The 22950-nt window shown below is 37.6% G+C and overlaps 1 protein-coding gene across 3 annotated transcripts in view; it reads right to left on the bottom strand.

Annotated features, from left to right (window-relative positions):
* Positions 1 to 673: 673 nt before the first annotated feature.
* The window catches only part of ZFAND6 (zinc finger AN1-type containing 6), a 55990-nt gene continuing 33713 nt past the window's right edge, over positions 674 to 22950 (bottom strand). For 2 of the 3 annotated variants that reach the window (XM_068991007.1, XM_068991008.1), the window contains 5 exons: positions 10208 to 10378; positions 8880 to 8988; positions 7876 to 7976; positions 4103 to 4216; positions 674 to 1860 (listed from right to left, as the gene is read on the bottom strand). In XM_068991007.1, the coding sequence (XP_068847108.1) occupies positions 1712 to 1860; positions 4103 to 4216; positions 7876 to 7976; positions 8880 to 8988; positions 10208 to 10361 (627 nt within the window). In that variant the 5' untranslated portion in view covers positions 10362 to 10378 and the 3' untranslated portion in view covers positions 674 to 1711. Of the gene's footprint in view, positions 1861 to 4102; positions 4217 to 7875; positions 7977 to 8879; positions 8989 to 10207; positions 10379 to 17233; positions 17253 to 22950 lie in introns of those variants that run through there. The other variant, XM_068991009.1, reaches the window with a different exon arrangement.

Genomic DNA, 22950 nt, shown 5'->3' with positions numbered 1-22950 from the left:
GCAACTGGCTTCAGAAAATTAATGTTACACCTACCACTGTAAAGAAACCCTGGTATTTCTGGTATTTTTCTCTTTAGATTTGAGTTTTCTACAAAAAAAGAATGTGTAATGTACAAATAATGTTTCCTACTTTTTATTTCTTATAACATTTTTTATTCTATTGACTAGGATCTCCAACACAATTTTGAATATAAGCAGTGATAGTGGAAAACTAGCCCTTTGTTTCTGAATTTAAAGGGGTGTGAAATTTCCTCTTTGTGGCAGATGCTTGTTTTCTGTTTTACAGATTTACACAGAAGCTATCACCTTAAGGAAATTCCTTTCCAGTCCTAATTTATCAAGTTTTTATTATGACTGGGTGGTGTTAAATCCTATTATACACTTTAATCAGATCTACTAAGATAGTCATAATGGTTTTCTCTTATTTAATATTTACAGATTCCAATGCTAAGTCATCATTACATATGGAGGGAGAATACACAAACCAAGATGGAATACACAAGTATTAAGTAAACAAATATAAACTTAGAAATCTGTATTGTAAAATACTATTTAATCTGTTTTACACACTATTTCAAGTTTTTAAAAGGCTGGCTGCCAGGTAAGTTTAAAAACCACAGAACAAATGGCTTCTTGGAGATCTTTCTACTCCACAGTTCTCCAGCTCTCCATGTCTGAGTTATGCTCTTTCAGTTTCTCTAATCCTACTAGAAAAAGAAGCTTCTACTAATTCGCTGTGACAGAGTTCAGAACAGAGAAACAAACAAGAGCTAGAAAATATGACACATTCAACTCACGGGAATGTAAGATCACAATTTATCATCGTTAAGTTATCAGTCACAGATAGACGTGAGAGCTCATCTCACAAAATCAGTAAAGCAGAAAACCAGAAGTCAAAATGAACTACCAGCAAGAGTAATGGAGAAAAAGTAATACAAGGGAACGTTATGGTTTTCCTTTTTATTTAATCAAAGACTGGTGGATAAACATAAATACAGCACAATTACTTCAGATCATTCTTCATATTGTATACACACAGACCGAGGAACATCATCTGAAAGAAACCTGCAGTCAGCAAAGAAATGCGTACAGCTTTTCCTTCCTTCGCTCAAAAAAACTTAAAAACACACAAACTTAGAATCTCATCAGCACACACTCTCCTGTGACAAATGATTCAGACATAAATAGTGGGTGCAAAGAAACTATATGCTAACATATGTATAACCTTTGTTAAGGAAAAACAGAAGCAGCCATAATGATTAAGATACATTCAGTTACTGATAACTAGCTGTGCCCTAAAGGACATTATCAAAACAGAAATCGTGCTGCAGAGAAAAGCTATATATACATACACAATGAGAAAATAAACTGCAAGATTAAAGCATGCATGTTTAATACTGGGAAAAATCACAGCCCTCCAAAATTTCTCTGTATTTGTTATAAAAGCCCTCTGCACTCAACTAAAATTTAAATGATCTTAAAAGGATAATACTCGTAAAGTTTACTTTTTTCAGCCACAGAAACTGCAATGGAAATAGATGTTCAGAGTCATTTTCAAAACAAAAACAAAAATCTATTCTTCTGATGACATGTATGATTAAAGGTCTATGCAAGATACATTGCTCTACATTCCCAATGACTAGGAAAAAAAAAACCTCAAGTCAGTTTTTAGTTTGCAGATGGTCAAAGGATTTTGTATTCCATCAGGAGTTCAAATCTTCTGGATCTTTTCACCAACAACTACTGGATTTTCTTTTCTGATTTTCTCAGCAGCATCAGCTTTGTAATTGTAAGAGCAATTGTGTACATCTGAGTAACGGTGTACACCACAGTAAACATTTCCACACCGGCATTCAAACCCTGAAAATGGATTAATACATGTACATGAGTTGAGTGCAAGGTCTAAATATTAAACTCTCTACATAATTAATGTTAAAAAGATCATGTCTGTAGGGCAGCAATCTAAAGAATCATTCCAAACTAGCAGTTGTACAACCTAGTATACTCTCAAATTCACCAGCTGATGGCTTCAGTTCTTGTTACCACCTACAAACACAGGTCTGTGCCAGCCCAAGTCACAGCCACTTCTCTGAGCTCAAGTTTCTTCACCTGAAACACAACTGCTTCCTATCAAAAACAGGACTGATAAAATGAAAATGTAAGACATTTCTCAAATACTACAATGTGAAAAAATAAGCATACTGTCAGAAGACAACCTTGAGATTTAGTTAAGAAAGATGAAACTTGGTACAGAACTGTTAACAAATAAAACAGTACACTAGCTTTCCTTGGCCAATCTCTAATGGAAATATGAACTGTAATCTGGCTCAGTGACTAAGAGCATGAGATCCAGTTGCAGTTGCCTAAGCATGAATCTATTTACTAACACAGGCAAATTACCAAGCCTCCCTGAGCCCCAGTTTCTGCACCTCTAATTCTGGAAATCAGTTATAGTAAGAATTAAATGAGGAAGTATTACCTGCCTAACATACAGTGAAGATGCAATAAATGCTATTTATTTTAGGGAAATGCCCCAAGAGTTGAAGCCAAAAGAGAGAAATAAGCAGGGTAAATAGTCTTTAAATAAAACTAGTCCTGCACCCCTAAAAAGATTTTTACTGTATGACAGAATTGTTAGAACACAGGAATCAATATTTTAAATGTTGACATTTGATGCAAACTTCCTTTACCACATTTTTTTAAAAACTTCCAAAAGATATCCTGTAACTTCATAACATTTTATTTTTAAAATTTTATTGTTATTATTTTGGCTGTACTACACATCTTGTGGGATCTTAGTTCCCCAGCCAGGGATTGAACCCAGGAGTGAAAGTGTGCAGTCCTAACTCCTGGACCACCAGGAAGTCTCCTGTGACTTCGTAATAATGAATGAAAAATGAAGCCAAAAGTAACACCAGACTAACAAGACTGGACAAGACAGAAATTACTAAGCCGCAGTCTTCTATTCATGAAGTCTAAGTTTCTGAGATTTAGAAAGACAGTATTTGATACTATACATATTTATTATATAATATATATACACACACTTTAAAATGCCTTATTTGTTCATGTTTGTATTCTTTAAATAAATACACTTGCCAAGGCATGAGCCAGTCTTAAAATATCTTTGATATCAGACTATAAATCTCCTTTCCTCTTTTATCTACTCCTTAGCCACATAACCTTCCTAAAACATAATTTTGCTCAAAATCCTATCTATTTTTAAGTCAGTTTCTTAGGCAGTACAGCTGCCACTCTTCTTCATCAGTTACCCACAGTGCACATCATCAGCCTCATCTGACGGTCTCAAACACCCTTCTGCACCTATTTTGTGCTACATTCCCTATTTATGGTCCCTCAACATGCCCTATTCTTTCCTTTCTCTGAGCTTTCATTCAAGCTCTTTTTTTCTGCCTGAAATGCTCCTATGTCCATCAGTTATAAGTCCTACTCACTTTTCAGGACTCAGCTGAAACATCCTACTTTCCGGATTCTCTGATGGGCCTCTGCTCCTCTCCTATGAATTATCAATAATTACACACATCTCTGAACTCCCAAAGCTATCTATTTGCATTTAAATGTACTTGCTTTGCCAAATAGCCAAGTAGTATTTCGAACATTTCCCCCTCTCTTAATACCATCTAATACCTCTGTTACAGCAGTCAGCACGTACTGATTACTTATTGGGTGGCAGGACAGGTCTATCACCTTATATGTATGAACTCTGTGAGCCCGCACCACCAACCAATGATTGGCCGTTTTACACACGGCCCACCAAGTACTTAAACACCCTCTCTCACACAACCATCTCTGGCTTTCTAAAGGCAGGAGACACACCCCTGCCCTTTCACAGAGCCTGGCATACTGACTTTACTTGTCTAACATTCTCAAATGCAGTTAAAATGAATTTTAAAAGAAAAGCTACTTATTTCAGTATTAGGTATGTAATTAAAGCTACTTTTACTTAAGAATATTCAGGAGGTGAAGCATATCCATTATTAACTCACATGGAAACAGAAATAATCTTAACTGAAGCCATTAATAATAAGTAAACATTATCTTAAATAAAATCTTAATTTAAACCTGTGACTCAGGCCCTTACCAGTAAGTCCCACTTTCTTTCTGCACATGAAACAGCGATTCTTTTTCTGTTTTGGTTTTTCAAGAGACTTGCTTTGCTCTTCAGATGCCTGCTGTGCCGTTTCTGATACTGAAGCTGACAAAAATATGAAAGTAGTGAAACTCAACTGTGCAATGAGATTCTGAGGTGAGGTGGCTGCTACCCCCACTTGCCCCCACTGATCTGTTTATTCAGAGGATAATTGAGTGTTTATTTATTAGCATGGAAAGATGCCCACAGTTAAGTTACAAAGTAGTTTATATAGTATGACCCCCTTTTTGTTAAATGCATAGATATATGCTAAGTATGTATGTATACACATATGCAGAAAAGCTAAACTATACATTGAGATGTTAACATAACTCTAGAAAGTGCTATATTTTCAAAACTTTCTGGTAATTATATATTTGACCTATAAAAGACATACAACACACAAACACTACTTGGGTATTCTACGGGAGAAAGAAAGAAAATGTGTAAGAAAACGGTCACATGCAAACTTCTAAATATTGCTGAGTAAGAACTATGTAGATTTCAAAAAGTACAAGGGAAAGAAATCCTAAAACCAAGATTCAGTGGAATACTAAGTATGTTCAAAATTCTCAGAATATTTCATATAAAACCTTTAAAATATGGGGAATAATATATATTGATTACAACATTACAATTAAGATAGTAAATTAAGTAGTGAACCCAAGGCCATCTCCACCAAAATTCAGGTCAAATTATTGCCCCTACACCCTAACTTATGGGTTTAATAAACTGGAAACCTGTCATTCCTAACTGATACACATTCCTCACTGTATAAGTGAGATACTGCTATTTATTAAACAAGGCATAATTAAAAGAGAAAGATGTTTTAATATAGTAAATTCTCAATTAAACATGAAAAAAATTCTTCAGAGCCATGAGGACCAAATGGAAGCAACCTGGTAGCAACATATCCTGATTATGAGCAAAACACCTACAGAAGCAAAATACCTAAAAAATCTGTTTCAAGGACACCACTCTGAAAACTCCAATAAACAATGTTAGGGAATTCTGGTTTAGGCACACAGCAGCTACTTGTGTGCCTTCTTCCATCTGGGATGATTTTCCTATCCAATAAATTCTGCTTGAGGGATACAAGTGGAACAATAAGGCAAGAGAGAGAACAGATACCTGGGCAAGTCACCAAACCAGCTGACCCTACCCTGGGAACTGAGGGAGGCTGGAGCTGGCAGCAGGAACACACACACAGACAGCCTACTCCAGGAAGCACCACAGCTGTCTAGTGGAAAGAATAATGGCCTGGAGTCAGGTGCCCAGGTTCCAGTTCCAGCTCAAATGACTACAGCACTTGAGTCAAAGACATCTTTTCGTCCATCTATTAAGTAGATGGAAAAAAACATTCTCTGCATTTATTCCTATCAAATAAAAAATGTTCTCTGCATTTATTCCTACCAAATAGGGAAATCACAGGTATACTGTGTGTCATGAGTGTGTGTATCTGTATAGATACACAGTTGTATGAGGGTTTATAATAGGACATTTTCAACAGTATAAGCAAGACTTTAAAAAAAGAAAAAAACTAGCCTAAGAGCTTTTACACATGGAAAACTAACCCTCTCAAACTCATATGAAATTTATACCTGATTATTCAATGATTCTGCTATGCTGAAATTATGCATGCTAAGTTCTTGAAAGGTACTTAAGTTAATACTGGTTTAACTTAAGTCACTGAAATTACATGTGAAAAAAAAAAAGGAGTCTATACAATATAAAACCCCAACAGTGGTACAGAACGCACTTGCCAATGCAGAAGACATAAGAGACATGGGTTCAATTCCTCATCAGGAAGATCTCCTGGAGGAGAGCATGGTAACCCAGTCCAGTATTCTTTCCTGGAGAATCCTACAGACAGAGAAGCCTGGCAGGCTACAGTCCATGGGGTCGCAAAGAGTTTGGACACAACTAAAGCAACTCGGCATGCACAATTTCTCCTAACATAGCATCAAGACCATCTTTTGCATTAATGTACTCAGCACTAGGTGAAGAAAACTGTTATTATTATCCATATACCATAAATGGGTCTTCGTATTATAATAGTTTACCAACTTAAAATCTTTTTTTTTTGTCAAACTTGTAAAACAACCGCTGTTTTATTCTTAAGCACCATATAATTTCCCACTATCAACATTCTAAAACTTGTTCAACTTTAAGATGTAAAATAACACCTTCACAGTTAGCAGCCTGTTTTCATTCTTCCATCCTTAGCTCTCTCTGGAGACTGCCAAGCAACCCCTGTTTCTCAATTCTCTGCATGTGGGTCCTGAAAGTAACCAGGATCCAGATAATGTATCCTCTCCCTGGTGCAGACTTGGTACCCTACCTGCTCTTCTCCATTCTGCCTCTCATCTTCCAAGCTGGGCCAAGGACTTCCAAACCTCAGACAGAAGACTGCTCATACATTTAAATACCCATTTACCCATCTACTACCTCCAATTGAGTCTTTAAGTTTTGAAACGTGACCACTTCCAATCTGCTCTATCTAAAATCTTGTCTCACAATCACTTCTTTCAACCTCCCTGTTGAGAACAAACACATCACTGCTGTTTCAACTGTCATCCAACTGAAAGCTTTAACATCACTCTTGTCTTACTTCCCATGTCTAATGGATAACTAAACTTGGGGAATTTTTCTATTTCTGCTTTAAAAAACATCCTTTGTTTCTGCCTATCCTTAAACTTTTCTATTTAACTAAAAATAAAAATTATTCACTTATAATAATCATATTTACAATATTTGTAATTGCATGGACTATTTATCCTAATCAGACAGTTACATTCTCTTCCTACAGCAAAATGTGTAAGGAGGCAAATTATGCCAATCATTTGTTGGGCATGAAATCAGAGGAAGGGGAATTAGCTAGCTTAACTAAACTTAAACTTCAGCAAACTTCAGCTAAGATCGCCAGGTGTATCTGTCGTCACCCTGTGAACACCATGTACAGTGGAAGGCTTCAATGGGTACAGCATCGTGTCTGTTTAAATCATGGCACAGGTCAAATGACACAAGCTCATCTTCAGGCTTCTTTCCAGAGTATCCTCCTCAATACATACATCGTTTCCACACACTGTAGAATATAATTAACCAAGCACAGATTTCTCACAGCATCCTAAATGCCTCCTCTAATAGCTCTGCCCACGAAGAAAGCCTTCATACACATATTCCAGTCTTCCTAGATCCACTTCACTTTGGTTCACATAATGGGGATACGAAGAGCATGGGCAAGAACTTGAGATGCCATGCTATAAATAAGAGTAACTGAGCGTGACTGTTGCGCTGCGGGGGGGTGGGGGTGGGGGGTGCCAGTCAAAGTAAATAGATAATCCAAGTCCAAAGCAAGAGATTCCTCTTAAACCAGCAGCCCCGATTCATGGGAGAGGAAAGAATATTTAGGTTAAAACAGACAAAACAGTAAAAGAGAACAGTATAACACAACTACTCATTCATGTAATTATATTTCTCAAACAAAACAGATTTTAAATTTCTATGTTGATGCTGATGACCTAATTACATATAAGTGGGAAAAGGTTCCCTACATTTCAGTCAATTGAGTACTTAAGAATGTAAAACACCCTGCTCATAAAGAAAACAAATATAAAAAATACGTATTAGGCAGGTAATTTAAAAAACACATGCATCTAGGAGAGTGCCTGGCTAAGAAGACTCAAAACATTTAATGACCAACACGTGCTAGATCATGTGCAAACCTTGGAGGGCTTCTGTTTCAGGTATTGCTTTGTCCACAGATGCACTGTCCACTTGGGAAGATGCTACAGATTCTGATAAAAGTGACTGATTTGACACAGGGCTAGAAAAGCAAAAATATTTAGGTTTTAAAAGATAATCTCTTCATGACTAGAAACTAAGCGATTAATAAATAAGAGTTCAACATATCTAAGCAGATCATTAAGACAGGAATTAACCAGAAATGCTTTTTTTAAAAAAATAACTTCCATATAACTACAGAATTTTGAAACTTGAGACCAATTTGGACCAGAAATTTTTTGATTTTGAAATAAAGCAATTGTACATGTCCACTGTGTATGAATTCACTAAATGAACACTAGTATGATAAAGACATGCTTCAGGAACCCTAACACAAAGTTGTATATGATGCACTGATGGACACAGAAGAATTGGAAAAAACTTCAGAGCAGAAATTTAGTATATATTTCCTAACAGCAGGGTAAGAATGAAACAAATATTTCTGTGTTTCCAGCTTCTAAAAGACTTCAGTTAAAAAGAAAATACACTACAATACAAACAGGTATCAGGATGACATCATGATATTAAACAGAGAACAGGATCACACGATATTAAACAGAGAACCTGTGACAAGACCATTTTTTAATACAAAGCACTAGTATTTGCATCAAAGGCCTATGACTAGAACTTAACATGCTTCAAAAGGACTTCAGGGGTTGGTCAGGATACATTATGGAGAAAAATAAAGAAAAAAAGCCGTCTGAAAAACAAAATCTCTTCATTAAATTTTAAGACAACTCCCTACTCTCACTGTAATGTAATACCAATAAAAAGATTTTTTTGACTAGTCAGCAATAATAATGAGACAGATACAATTTTCTGCTAGTTAATCCTAAAGTGACTTTAAATAGTTTTCCTTAAATAACAGAACTGACCAGATACGGAAAAAATGCCTTACTTTTCGATAGCTCTCTGGCTATCGAACAGTTCAGAGGCGGCCTCTTACCTTGGCTGCATAGATGAAGCTGCTGAGTCGAGCGCCGACTGAGCCTCTGGGACACTACCATCTGTGCACTGGACTGGTAAGGACTCAGACAGACTTGTGACAGAAGGCGCTGCAACAGGACCACATCACACATTAGTGACTCTGTGCCCTGGGCGGGCCGGCATCTTATCTAAAAAAACCAAGACCAGTTTCCCACGAAATACAGTACATGGGTTTTGTTTTACTATGTAATATGCCGGTTCATTACTTTAGCTAAAAGTTTTCAATACTTTTCCTATGAAAAGGATGCTAATTTTACCACATACAAAATATATGTAGTCAAGACCTAAACTACTATTTTTTAGAATTATCGCACTAACTCTTTAATTCATAAATGTCTTCCAAATAACAGTGCACAATGAGATCTTTAAAATAAAAAAGAATTCAGCAGTAAGGCAAATATAAGTTCAGAATTAAAATCTGCACTCAGGTTATATTATTTTACCTGTTCTTCATAAGGCAAAAATGTAGATAATGATTTTACAAAACAATATGGTAACTTATATTCACTTGATTTTAGCCTTAAGAAAATTTAAACAAGTCCGGCTTGAACAGGAAGCAAATGATGAAATAGACTTCACAAGCAATTTTAAATGAACTTAAGTAACAGCCTGCACTTTCATTAACCACAGAAACCTATACATTCAGGCATTAACCTACATGAGAACTATCCTAGATAAGTAAAGCTCATGTTCAATATCCCTTTTTACACAATCACTGAAGCAAAAGCCACATCAATTCCAGGAGAATCCTCTGACATAAAAACGCATAAATAATGCAAGTGAACTGGGGATGAACACCTTTTTCTCTGAGTCAAACTGCCCCACCTCTCCTTCCTATGCAGAAGGGAGGAAGGGTTTCTCTGAAGTCATCTGTGGCTATCTATCTGGAAGTCTCTCCTCCAACTACCTTGGCCTCAGAAGTCATCCTAGAGAAAAGAACCAAGGTCCTCATACAGCCCCCACTCCTTCAGAGCTTATTTTCCAAGACAGCTCTACATACTTGGAGTGCGCATCTATTTTATTAATTAGTAAGATAAGAGTTCTCGAGCGCAGCATGTAAGACTGAGATGGATCTACAGCAGTTCTTTTCAATGAGTGGAGACACTCCTCTTTCTCTTGCCCTACCACTGATCATTACAATATGTAATGAGACATTTTCCTGATGTAAATGTAGTAATGCCAAGTACAGTGTGAAAGCAGGAAGAGGTGCTGGGTAGCCTGTGCTATTCAGGTGTATCTCAGTTATGAACAGCGCTGTGTTTTACTTACCAGGTAAGAACTACTTACCAGGTGGGCTTATTCTACCATTACTACTATTCTGTCTTTGAAGATGTTCTTTATAGCACACTGAACACATGCCATTCGTACGAGGGTTTCCATAAAATCCGCAGCCAGTGGAACAAAGCATAGGCACTTGGCTGTGATTAGTTTCTTGAGCCATGTTCCTCTGTTGCACACCTGAAATTTACACAGAATAAGCTGAGAACTCTGATACATACTACAATCATATATTATCCAAATCTGCTTTATGTAATAAAGGAAAATGCACATATACTCCTCCCCAAACCACTCTATAGCTGTCTGGCGTAGAGAGAGAAAAAAATATATCGAAAGGATACAAAAACTGAACTTTTATCTCCAACCCTCACTGTACAAAAGGCGGATTGTACTGGCTCAAACAATGTTATGAACTAGACAAAAGTATCTGATCTAAAGACACTACACCATCAGAATGTTAAGAAAAATCCTTTAAGTCTAGTTCAGCTTGGACACCTAGGAATGAGAAATACAGTTTGTTCTTTGTTGTATTAGTAAGGCCTACTCACTTCACCTTCGCTTAAAAAAGTTCATGTTTTAACTTGCATAATGTTTTCTGTTTAAAAAGCATTTAACATATTATCAATGCTGGTGAAGATGTGGAGAAATTTAACACTGCTAAAATGAGAAAGTAAGTCAGCCATTTTAGAAAGCTACATTGACAATTCATCTTAAGAGCCTTGTGAAAGACTGCCCTTTTGAACCCATCATCTCCGTCAACAGAATAATTTGGGTAGAATCAGAAAAAAATTAAAAATACATATGAATATATACACACATATACACAAGGCATGTATTTCATAGCTTATTTATAATGCTGACAAACCTATTACTCATCAATAAGGATCAGAAAGACTAAATCTTAAGGTTAGGAAAGCTAACGGATTTTTTTTTCTGATGTATATCTTCTCTGTACTTTTAAAATCCTCTTAAATGAAGATACTACTATATAATTGGGGACAAAATATTTAAAGTACTTAAAATTTTAAAACTAACAGGCAGAGGAATTGTTTGGGAACCCCAGGGCAATAATCAATTACAGCAGACAGAAGAACCCTGTGTGCCATTTTTCCCATGGAGCAAGTGGTTCTTTGGCATGAATAACGTGACAGAAGGTAATAACAGGTTCTATCATATTAAAAAAAAACAACAACAAAAAGCCTCCCAAATGAAATGAAGGTTACTCCAAAATGGGTGTAGGTGTCTTTACAAAGAAGTCTATGTTCAAACATCATAAATGATAAGACTAACAATGAAGGACAGTGTTTTGCCACTGAAGTTTTCTCGAATTGATAAACAATGAAAGAAACCTTCACTGTTTACCACTAACAGATTTTTTTTTTCCACCTAAATTATTTGCAAACACTGTTGTGGATTGAGGGGTGAATGGGGTGAGTTTAATGCAAACTTCAGAACCAAGAGCAATAATGCATTTGACTGGATTATAAAACAAAGCAGGTTTAGGTTTAGCATTTACCTTTAAAAAGAAAAACCTAAAACTGTTGATAATCTTTAGGCCTAGGAATAGAATCTGAGATTTTGAAAAACATCTTTTTTACTTTATGAAGCCAAGTCATCTCAGAATCCAATGATGAGTAAACAGCAAAGGTGGTTAAGAACCTGGAGCCTCATCAAGGAGTCAAACCATGACGTACAGCACCATTATATTCTTGATCACCATACTGTCACAGCAAAATTCTTAATTTATTAAATCCTGAGACGGAACACACACAACTTGTTAATATTTTGTGTGACAAACTGGGAAATACACATAAAGCATTCCTGCTGCATACAGAGGTATGGTGAGTGAAGAAAAAGCACTTGAACAATTGTCTGAGTTACAAGCTGAGTCATCTTCACAGAACAGGTTTTTTGTTTCAAAGAACTGACAAACTGATTATTCAGACTTGATTATATCAGATATTTTCTCAGAAATGAATGAAGCCTGTTACTTCAAGAAAAATAACTAATAGTATTTATTGCCAAGGACAATATTTAAATAATAAAATATAAAAGCTTGACAAGTAATTTTTAGATAGTGTCTGAAATTAGTGAAAAAAGTGAAAGCGTTAATCGCTCGGCCATGTTGGAGTCTTCGTGAGCCCATGGACTGTAGCCCACCAGGCTCCTCTGTCCATGGGATTCTCCAGGCTAGAGTACTGGAGTGGGTTGCCTTCTTTCTCCAGGGGATCTTCCCAAGCCAGGGATCAAGCCCGTGTCTCCTGCACTGCAGGCATTCTTTACCATCTGAGCCACCAGGGAAGCTGACTAGTAGTGATATTAATGACATGTGAGTACTGGTTCTATTATCAACATTTGGGAGATGTGCATAAGCCAGGAAATCAGTATTTTCAAAATGACCAATGTACTATGGTACAAAATTATTTATGAACAAAACACTCTCTCAAAGGCAAAGATAGACCCATGGGTTTCAGAGTAACAGGACAAAACATTTTTACACAGTATGAGATTCTACACTGTAACTTTTCCCTTTAAGAAACTACAAATTGTCACATTTTGGTGTAATATCAAAGAAGAGAGACATCTGCTATCTGAAAAGGTTATCAAAATACTCCTTCCTTTTCCAACTACATATCTGTATGACACTAGCTTCTTTTTTTTTTAAACATTGTTCAGTTCAGTTGCTCAGTCGTGTCCGAGTCTTTGCGACACCATGAACCGACAGACTGAATACGGAGGCAACTGTGAGAATCCAGCTGTTTGTTCTAAGTCAGACCTTAAAGAACTTGCAAAAATGCATAACAATGTCATGTTTCTTACTGAACCCTTTGAAGGGGGAGTTATTTTTCACAATAACTTTTAAATAAATTAATAACTAATAAATATTTGTGACTGTCTCACTTTAATTTGTAATACGATAAAATTTTCACAAGATATGACAGACACAGGCTAAAGGTCTTCAACGTACTCAATAACTTTTGAGAACTCAAAGGTCCTGAAACCAAAAATTCTGAGAACCTGCTGCTGTAACCAGCATGGCAAGCAGCACCAGCTCAAGAAGACAGACTGACCCTGGAGATGGGAATACAAAATCCCCTTACTCTGTATGTATAAAACAGATGTACAGATAATACATATATAGATAACTGCATCTGTGGAATTAAAATTTTATGGAGGTAGGAAGCCAATAAGGAAAAAACTATTTCAAAAGACTCCTGGGAGTGGGGTAGGGGGCAATAAAGGAAAAAGATTGAGACACAGTGTCCTTATTTATTTTCACGGCTTGCTGGATCTTAGTTCCCTAACCACAGATCGAACCTGGGCCCGGGCAGTGAAAGTGCCAGGTTCTAACCACTGGACAGCCAGGGAATTCCCAAGAAACACTGTTCTAAATCACCAACTATTCTATACTGCATATTAATGACATTAAAATTATATAAGAATTAAAAACTTTCCCTACCAGTACTGACAAATTTTTCAGTATATGCTGGCCAATTACAAGCATCCAGAAAAGCGAACTATCTTATTTCTATAAAAACTCAAGCAGAGAGTCACAGGTAAGAAGCACAACATGACCACGAAGCTTTTTGTATCACAACCTCTGCTTTTGAACAGTAAGACTAAAATTCAAAACGTTAACCATTTCCCCAAGCCAAAATACCCTGCACAGTAGCAAATTAGCAGTAATTTTGTAAGTCAAAAGCTTTCAAAAACAACTATTATCATGGCAGATAAAAAGCACAAAGGATTTCACAGGAAAAGAAGAGAGAAATAAAAGGAAAAAAATCCGTTTTATTTATTCATGGTTAGGTCACAAAATGTAACTTTCCATGAAGATTAAAAAAGAGACCAAGAGCCATAAAAGGGTGTCCTAGTTTATCTTTATGTGTAGTGGCAAAGATGGGGTGGCTCTGGAGAAACTGAAAGTCTGGTGTCCCCATACTCCGGTACCTTTTTGGTAGGTAACTATGAAGGGCCCACAAACCTGGCATTCAGGAAGGAAAAGAGGAAAGAAAAGGAGAAAGCAGAACAATTCTTTGATTGCTCTAGGTATTGTGGGATTATAGAACCACAAATCCAAGGAGGTAAAGACTGAGATTGCCAGAGAAAAATGGATCAGCACGGTGGAATTGAAAAAAAAAGTAGGAATTAAAAGAGAATTCAGAAAATGTGATTTGACTCTTAATAACATTCATAATCAAACCCACATCTGACTGTCCTCTCTACCTTCCTCGGATACTTAGTTACTCAGAGCTTACTATGGGCCACAAACCACTTTTATTGTTTTATTTGTATTATCTCACTTAATTCTCTCCAAAACCCTAGGATGTCAGTATTAGTGATATCCCCATTTTAAATGAGAAAATTGATATTCAAAGAAAGTTAGTAACTTGCCCAAGGCCACATATCTATAAGCTTTGAGGTCAATGTCCTTTTTTTAAAAAATCAAAAACAAAATTAAAAGAGAATGACTTTCAAAGTCCATCCTGTCCTGCCAAACCTACAAATTTGTGAACATTCATTAATTCTTATTCTTTTCATTTAAAGGTAATTTAAAATTTCATTCATTTACTCAACTTTAAGGTTGAATATGCAGCTTTTTAAATTTTTTCATTATGCAGCTTTAATTAGCTTAACTAAGTTCTTGAGAAGCTTTTTTCTTTATGTCTTTTAACCTAAGAAATTTTCATTAGCATACAAAATTCAAGATCAAATACTTTTAAGACTACAAAGAAAGTTCATTACTAATTATTAAAATTCTGACAAAAGAACAGCAATGAATGAATGCAACATAGACTCAATTATAACTGCAAATACACGGCAAACCTATTTCACTCTGCTTCATTCCCTAGAGTTCAGTCACCAAGTTCCAATAATTTTCATTTGGAAATATCTCATGCTCTTTTCTTTTGCATCCCAATTCTGATTCTCATCATTTCATATCTGGGTTATTTTAATATAGTATTTTTCCTTCTGTTTTACTACCTCTCCTCAAAATCCACTTATTTAAATTCTCCTAGAACACCAAGTTCTCATCATTATTTCTTCCAGTTTAGTTACTCTATATTTGCCCCAGGAAGGAGTACTAGACCTATAACTTACCGTAACCAGTCCAATTTCCCTGCAAAGTAAATGCTGAGTGCAAAGTGAATAGGCTTGGGGTCAGAGCTCAGCTTTGCCGTTTTTATTGCCTATAAGAGCCTGAACATGTTACTAGACTTCCCTAGGTTTCAACTCCTTAAAAGGGTGTTCATATTTATATAACTAGATTAAGTAATACAATGTATACAGAAGGCATCCATAGAGTGCCTGGCACACAGTGGAAACTCAGTAACTGCTCTATCTCTGCTTTGCCTAAAAGTAGAGGGTCCTTTGCTCCCATCTGTTTGAAACAAATCATGCTCATTGCTGGAAACAAAAACCTAACTCATACTGCTCCTTCCTTCATAAATGCTGTCCGCTTCACTTTGCCTACAACAATCCTATTCAGGAATCAGCTTAAATTCTACCTCTTCTGGTTTCGTTTCTGTCCACCTCGATCCTCCTGTTTTGAATTCCAACAGACACACTCTGTATCACCTTTTGGGGGCACTTAAGCTCACCTGTTACTCAAATGCTTTACAGGTATACAAGTCATTTCCCAGGTAAATGGTTTCTTTTTCAAATTCCCTTTTTGCCTAATATGAATACTACAAAGTATTTTGTTGAATACACACATTTCATTTTTGTTGGACTATTCACATCAGGCCCCCCAAAAGGGTTATCTTCCACTGAAAGGGGGAGAAAACTGACCGGTGAAAAATGTTTCAACCACAGCACCCATGATTCATATATTGAAACAGTCACTCAGCAAGAATGATTGGTAATCCAAACCAGTTATAGAAGGCACATATAATTTTTCATTTCATTGTTCTCCCTCCTTCTGAAATAAATAGGGAGGATCTATGGTTTACAATGATGAGTTAAATACAGAAGTTGTGAACTGGCAAACAAGTGAAATCTGACCCACAGGCATGTTTGGTTAGCCAGCACATATTAATTTTTTTAAATTAGTTGTTAACTTTCAAAAGTTGGGGAAATGTCAAACAAAAAATCCCAGATTTTCAGCTCCTCTTGAAAATAGCAAAACCTGACAACAATAGACTGATGTTCCCAAAATTAAACCTATCAGCTGGGATCCTTCTCAGAGAGAGCCTATACTCTCCAACTCAACGCTATCTTAACTTTCAGTTACCTGACTCATAAGCATCAGAGTTTTAATTCTTAGGTTAACACCTACAACCTTTTCAACTTGGAATCATTACTATTTATTTCAGGAGAAGAAAGAAATACACATGCTGAGTTACATAAGAATGCCTACTAAACTTTGAACTAATACTGCAGGCCACTCAAAACTGGCTAATCCTCTGCAATTTTACCAAATGGAGACCTCAGAAAAGAGCAAAGTAGAACATTCTTCTATAATTTGTTTTATTAATAATAATTGATCAAAAGAATACCCATTCTGTCACAGGTGTTTGAGATTAATGTCTCCTGGGAGCATATAGTAATCTCCCAGAGTTCTCAGCATTTGGCTCCATCAGCTATCATGTAGGCAAGAGACATATGTTCTGGGGGTCCAGAACCTCTGCAAAGGTTATAGAAAACCTAGGGACATTCATAAAGTGAACAGATGAAAGAGTAGAAGATGTGGTGATGATGCTGTTCACTCTGACAGTCTAGAGTTACCCTGTTCACTCTGAGTTAGGGTTCCTACTGTACTGAGGGTGCCCTGCAGCTCTCTCTCTGTACAGGAGTTCCTAGGTCCCTATGTTAGCTTGTCTTTCCTGCCACTGTGTGGGCTGAAGGACAAAATGGCTTGAGTCCAGCTAACAAGAGGATGACATCTTGGGGGATACCATATATTCCTTCCCGGCAAATAATTAATCCATCAGTTTCAACATACTAAGTTATACAAGGATAAGACACCCCTGAGCCAATTCTAGTATACTCAAACCTCACTTCCCTGGTTATTGACATAAAGTTTTCACTGACCAGCACAACAGGTCTCACAAATTGAGGCCACTATGGTTCTTCCAGGTTAAGAAGACAGGCTTCAGGAAAATTGATTGACATTCCCACCTTAGATGACTCTACTCTGCTGCACCCAAAAATGGGTAAATCAGGGGCCAGCAAGCTTTCTGTAAATGACCAAATAGTAAATATTTTAGATTTCAAGGCCATGCAACCTGTTACAATTATTCAATTCACTACTGTCACATCAAAGCAGCCACCGACAATGTTCCAATAGACTGTAGTTAATGACCACCAAAATTTGAATTTCCTAGAATTTTCACACTATAAAATGTTCCTCTTGATTTTTACCTTCACCACTTAAATATACAAAAGCCAATCTTGGGTCATGTGCTGAACAAAAATAGGTGACGAACGAAAAGTGCCAACTCCTGGATTAAATAAGCAAATGGTGTTAATGTAATCATCACCGGAGAGAATGTGGGGAGTCTAGGTGGGCCTGGGACTCCCAGGGGCAGAGGTCCTACTAACTGTGGGACTCTCTCTAATCCAGACAATGTAAATTTAAAGTATTATTTGCTCCCTAAGCTTCATCTCTTAATTAAGTATATGTTCATCACCCAATAAGGGGAAAAAACTATGAAAGGCAGTATTTCACACAAATCTTTAACAGCAGGTATAGTTTACACAGAGAGTTGTAGCTATGATGGGAAAAATGACAGCAATGCTCTTGGTACAAACTGTCCTCTATTTAGCACACTGCTTTCTATTCACCAAGGCTATAAATAACATCCATGGTGTCTTAATAATTATAAAAGCATTCAATAGCTGGACATGAAGATATCATAATCCTGAACTGACAGTTTCTGTCTGCCTGGTACATCTTCCTCCTTACCCTTTCAGATAGCAGAACCTCTCTCTCACTTGCTGAGATAGGTCTAACCCTGCCTCCTCAGAGCCGGACCTGTCTCAGGGGGGGCATGTGATCCGAGTCTGGCCTATGACTCAGTCACTCCTCCCTGGATCTCACTGGTACTGCTGGGAGAGAGGCAGGCTTTGCTCTGTGATGACACTGAGACAATACCATGTAAACCAGGCGCCAGCCTCCAAGGAGACCCCCAGAGAGCCCCAGGATTCCTGGCATTCAGGCCCTTGGTAGTCCCCACCCGCACTGTCTGGGTGTTGGTCTGGATAACAACAGAATGCTGTGCACGTGACGGTCTGTATCTGAGTCTAGTCAAGACAGACGCTGCACACTGTGGCTGCTGCCCTGCTCTCTCTCGTGGATTGCTCGCTCTCGGGAAAGCCCTACGATGCTGTAGGGAGGGCCCCACCTGCTCAGTCACTGAGGCCTCAGGCCATGAGGCATCTGAGTGAATCTGGAAGCAGACCCTTCAGTCCTGGTGAAGTCTTCAGATGACTGCAACCTCTGCTGACATCTGAGCTGCAACCTCATGAGAGACCCTGAGTCAAAATTACACAGCTAAGCAGCTTCTCTATTCTTCACAGAAACCATGCGAGACAATAAATGTTGTTGTTTTAAGCCATTAAGTTTTGGGGTAATGTGCTATATGGCTATTGATAACCAATACAATTATTGATACATCTGTCTCCCTGCTTCTCTTACTACCTTCCTATGGTGTATTTTCAACACAGCAGCCAGTGATCATGTTAAATCTAAAACAAAGCACACTGCATGCTTGCTCAAAATCCTCCAGCTGACCAAGTAAAAGCCAAACTCCCTACCGACATAAAGGCACTTTATCATCTGTTCCCCCATTACCTGACCTCCCCTCCCACTCCTCCAGATCACATAACACTGCCAGGTATGCTCCAGTCTTAAGGCCTTTTAACTGCTACAACTTCTACCCTCCAGAAGTCACTAGGAGGACAGGAGTTCCTCATCTACTTCACGTCTTTGCTCACCTGTCATTTTCTGAACGAGGGTTTCCCTCATCCTCCTATTTGAAATAACCACCAGCATCCTTTATTACCCTATCCAGTTTTATTTTTCTTCAGTACCCTTATCTTAATCTTTACTATTAAATTACACTTATTTCATCTATCTTCCCTCTACTAAAATGTTACCTCTGTAACAGCAGCAATTCTGTCCATTTTGTCCACTGATAACACAAAAATGCTTGGCACATGGTAGATATTCAGTATTTGCTGAATGCGTGAATGAAACTGTGTTGCAAAGTAGCAGCCTTGTACTACAACCTGCAATAACCAAGCATTTGCACCAAAGCAAATAGGCTGCAATAGGCTCCTTCTAAAGAAACTGAATTTGCTATTCAAGACAGGATCTAGGTTTGCCAGCAAGGACCACTACATGTTATACAGTTTGTGCCCTGAACAAAGATGCTTAGCCTCACGCTCTTGAGCTTCAGGATATTTTTTTTCTAATTCAGTTCACTCAGAGAGGGCTTCACTTAGCAATGTGCTTAAGCTGGCACACCATGTTGTTATAATGAAAGTTGTAGTCAATTTTATATTCTCAATTTTTTGCAGGTTCCATATTGCATATCTTAAAGAATTTGACATAGTCACTATCTGCACAAAACAATTCAATATCCTTTTTTTTTTTTTTTTGGCAAAATAGGGAACCCACTCAAATTTTCCCATTGGTTCCCATATTTATGTGTTTTCATTTACTTTTCTTCTCCAAACAACTAAATAAATGGGCGTAACTGTGTTCCAATAAAACTTTTATTAAGAAAAAGAGGTGGTAATGGGCTTCAGTTTGCCAATTTCTGTTCCAGAGCAATGGCAGGTACACAAGAGGCACTCAAATATAAGACAGATGAAAAAAACGCCTTCAAAACTATGCAATCTAGAGTGTGATCAGAAAAGATACAGCAAAATTAAATGGCTATAGGTAGGTTTTTCTTTCTTTTACCCCAGTTCTTCATTTAAGGTGCCTTGCTTATACACTTGTGCTGCCTGCTGCTCTCCGAGGTACCATAAAAGAAGAAAGTTATGACAGACGGCTCTGCTTGTAAGGATCAGTGCAAGTGTTAGGACAGGAATACAGATGTGTGACTTTCATGTATATACACAGATGTCACTTTTAATCTCAAAAATCCCTATGAGCCACAAAACTATAAAATGCTCCCAAAACACTCTACTTTCATAGAGTTTCTCCCTTCTTTTTAATCAGTTAAAGAAACTGAAGTTAGGCATGCCAATTGACTCCTTCAATTCTCTTTTAATACAGTATGTACAACCTACAGGTCTTAACTCTATAATTGCCCCGCTGGTACCATAGGATATTTCCAGAAAAGTTAAGTAGAGAGGGGTGAAAACCTGACCCAATGACCCAATCTGAAAAGGTGGTGGTGAAGAGGAAGAACACCTAACACAGAAAAAGGTACCAGAGCTGTAAACCTCTAGCCAATTCCGTAGATTTTTCACATCTCTTTTAAAATAATCTCCCCATTTCCCTTTTTCAGTCAGAATGGGTATCTGTTCCAATGTGTTCTGACCCCCGATTAGATTCCAGAAAACAGCAAGATCTTACAGAACATAAAACCACGTTTCTACTTCTTGCTATTAGAAGAAGCAGAAACACACACACACACACCACATTTCTACACACACAATGAGTGATGACCAGTGCTGACTCCAGACTACTTTAAGGTTTAGCAGGACCATCTCCAACAGAGGAAGATTCTCTTATAATAAAACACTGGTACTGAGTCCTTCCTGAAAGACCTAAGTTTGCCATCCATTACACTGCCAAGCTTTCAAAGGTGCTTCTATATTAGAAAGCACTCTTCCAGCATTAAATGTAAAAAGTAGTTCACTTTAATCCAGGAAGCAATCTCTACTGACAGAACTCAAGACCTTCAACACTGCTTAGTTCATCCATCCATGCCTGTATTTTAAAAAATCATTATAATGACTCTAGTCAAAGCTATGATTTTTCCAGTAGTCATGTATGGATGTGACAGCTGGACCATAAAGAAAGCTGAGTGCCAAAGAATTGATGCTTCTGAACTGTGGTGTTGGAGAAGACTCTTGAGAGTCCCTTGGACTGCAAGGAGATCCAACCAGTCCATCCGAAAGGAAATCAGTCCTGAATATTCATTGGAAGCACTGATGCTGAAGCTCCAGTACTCTGGCCACCTGATGCCAAGAACCAATTTACTGGAAAAGACTCTGATACTGGGAAAGACTGAAGGCAGGAAGGGAAAGGGATAACAGAGGATGAGATGGTTGGATGGTATCACCGACTCGATGGACATGAGTTTGAGCAAGCTCCAGGAGCTGATTATGGACAGGGAAGCCTGGTGTGCTGCAGTCCATGGGTCGCAGAGTCAGACACGACTGAGTGACTGAACTGATACTGACTTTGCTGATGTGCCTAAAAATCACTTGACCTAACACTCAGAGAAAATATCCCTAACTTTAACCAATATTCTTCAGTAAGTATTTTTCCTTCCTTTCTTCCTCTTGTGTGGAGTTACATCTAAAGCCAAGACCAATCTTTCATGTTCTAGACAAATACGGCTGACATGCCATGTTTAAAGTAAATACATTACAGATTCAAATCCAACCATCTAGAAGAGCGCTCACTGTCCAATACACTTAGCCACATATGTCTACTGAAAACTGAAACCTGGCTAGCTAATACAGCAGAATGAGAACAGAAGGCAAGAGAGTAAGGTTCTCTATGCTACTGGTCAAGAGAGATCTTCCATGATACCCAACTGAAAATACCCTCCTTTTTGAGTTTCCAATTCTAGATCCTAAAGCCTTACAATTGATTACTTTAAGGACTTGGAATAGGCCATTTACTATTAGTCTTCTCAAAGAAGAAACAAAAGATTAATAATAAAATCAATGACTCACTTAAACCTCACAATACCCCATATCAGGTAACAAATTATTACTGTATCTATTCTACAGATTAGAAAAGTGAGTCACAGAAAGGTTTAAGTCATTTGTTCACTATCACGTTAGGATCTGAATCAGGCAGCCAGACTGTACACCCTGGGCCCTTAACCATGCACGTTACATGGCTTTCAGTGTAACTCAGGAACTCCATGCTACTGAATATTGCAAGACACAACAACATAAGAAGTTAAAATGTGCATATGATCTAGGCAAAACTCTGTCACAGACGTGAGTGCAAGATCAACAAGAAGCCTATGTCGTATGCTAAGGGTGCGGCAGGCCAGGGACAGAGCAAAAGCAGAGTTTACAAATGGTGCTCACACTCTCCTGCAAACACTTCCTAGCCCAGGAAACTTAATTAGCTTCTCAGCACTCTGCTCTACCTGCTCAGCAGAATAACACAGACACAAAGAATCATCTGAGAGCGACAGAAAGAGAAATGGAAACAGGACCAATCTACTGGCATAGTTTCCCCCAAACCCTCCACAGTTATATACAAGCTTCTCATTTCCTACTGCATGTCCTTTCTGCCTAATTTCATCTTTAAAAATCAAACTTTTGCCTATGGCTGATTCATGTTGAAGTCTGACAGAAAACAACAAAATTCTGTAAAGCAATTATCCTTCAATAAAAAAATATGTACTAAAGGCTTCCTTCACCTACATTTTCTTTATTCAACAATAAAGAAACACTAATTAAAGAGAAGGGCATAGAGTGCTAGAGTACTGCACAAAATAGTACCAAATTAAACTCATCCTTTATGGGGGAAATACCAAATGACTGTAAACTGGAGTTAAACATCATATTATAGACCTTAAAACCTCACTAAAGTGAGACTT

Source organism: Capricornis sumatraensis, chromosome 19 (assembly GCF_032405125.1).
Source record: "Capricornis sumatraensis isolate serow.1 chromosome 19, serow.2, whole genome shotgun sequence".
NCBI classification, from domain to species: Eukaryota; Metazoa; Chordata; class Mammalia; order Artiodactyla; family Bovidae; genus Capricornis; species Capricornis sumatraensis.
Note: the sequence above shows the minus strand (reverse complement) of the source record. Positions and strands in the feature narration are given on the sequence as shown.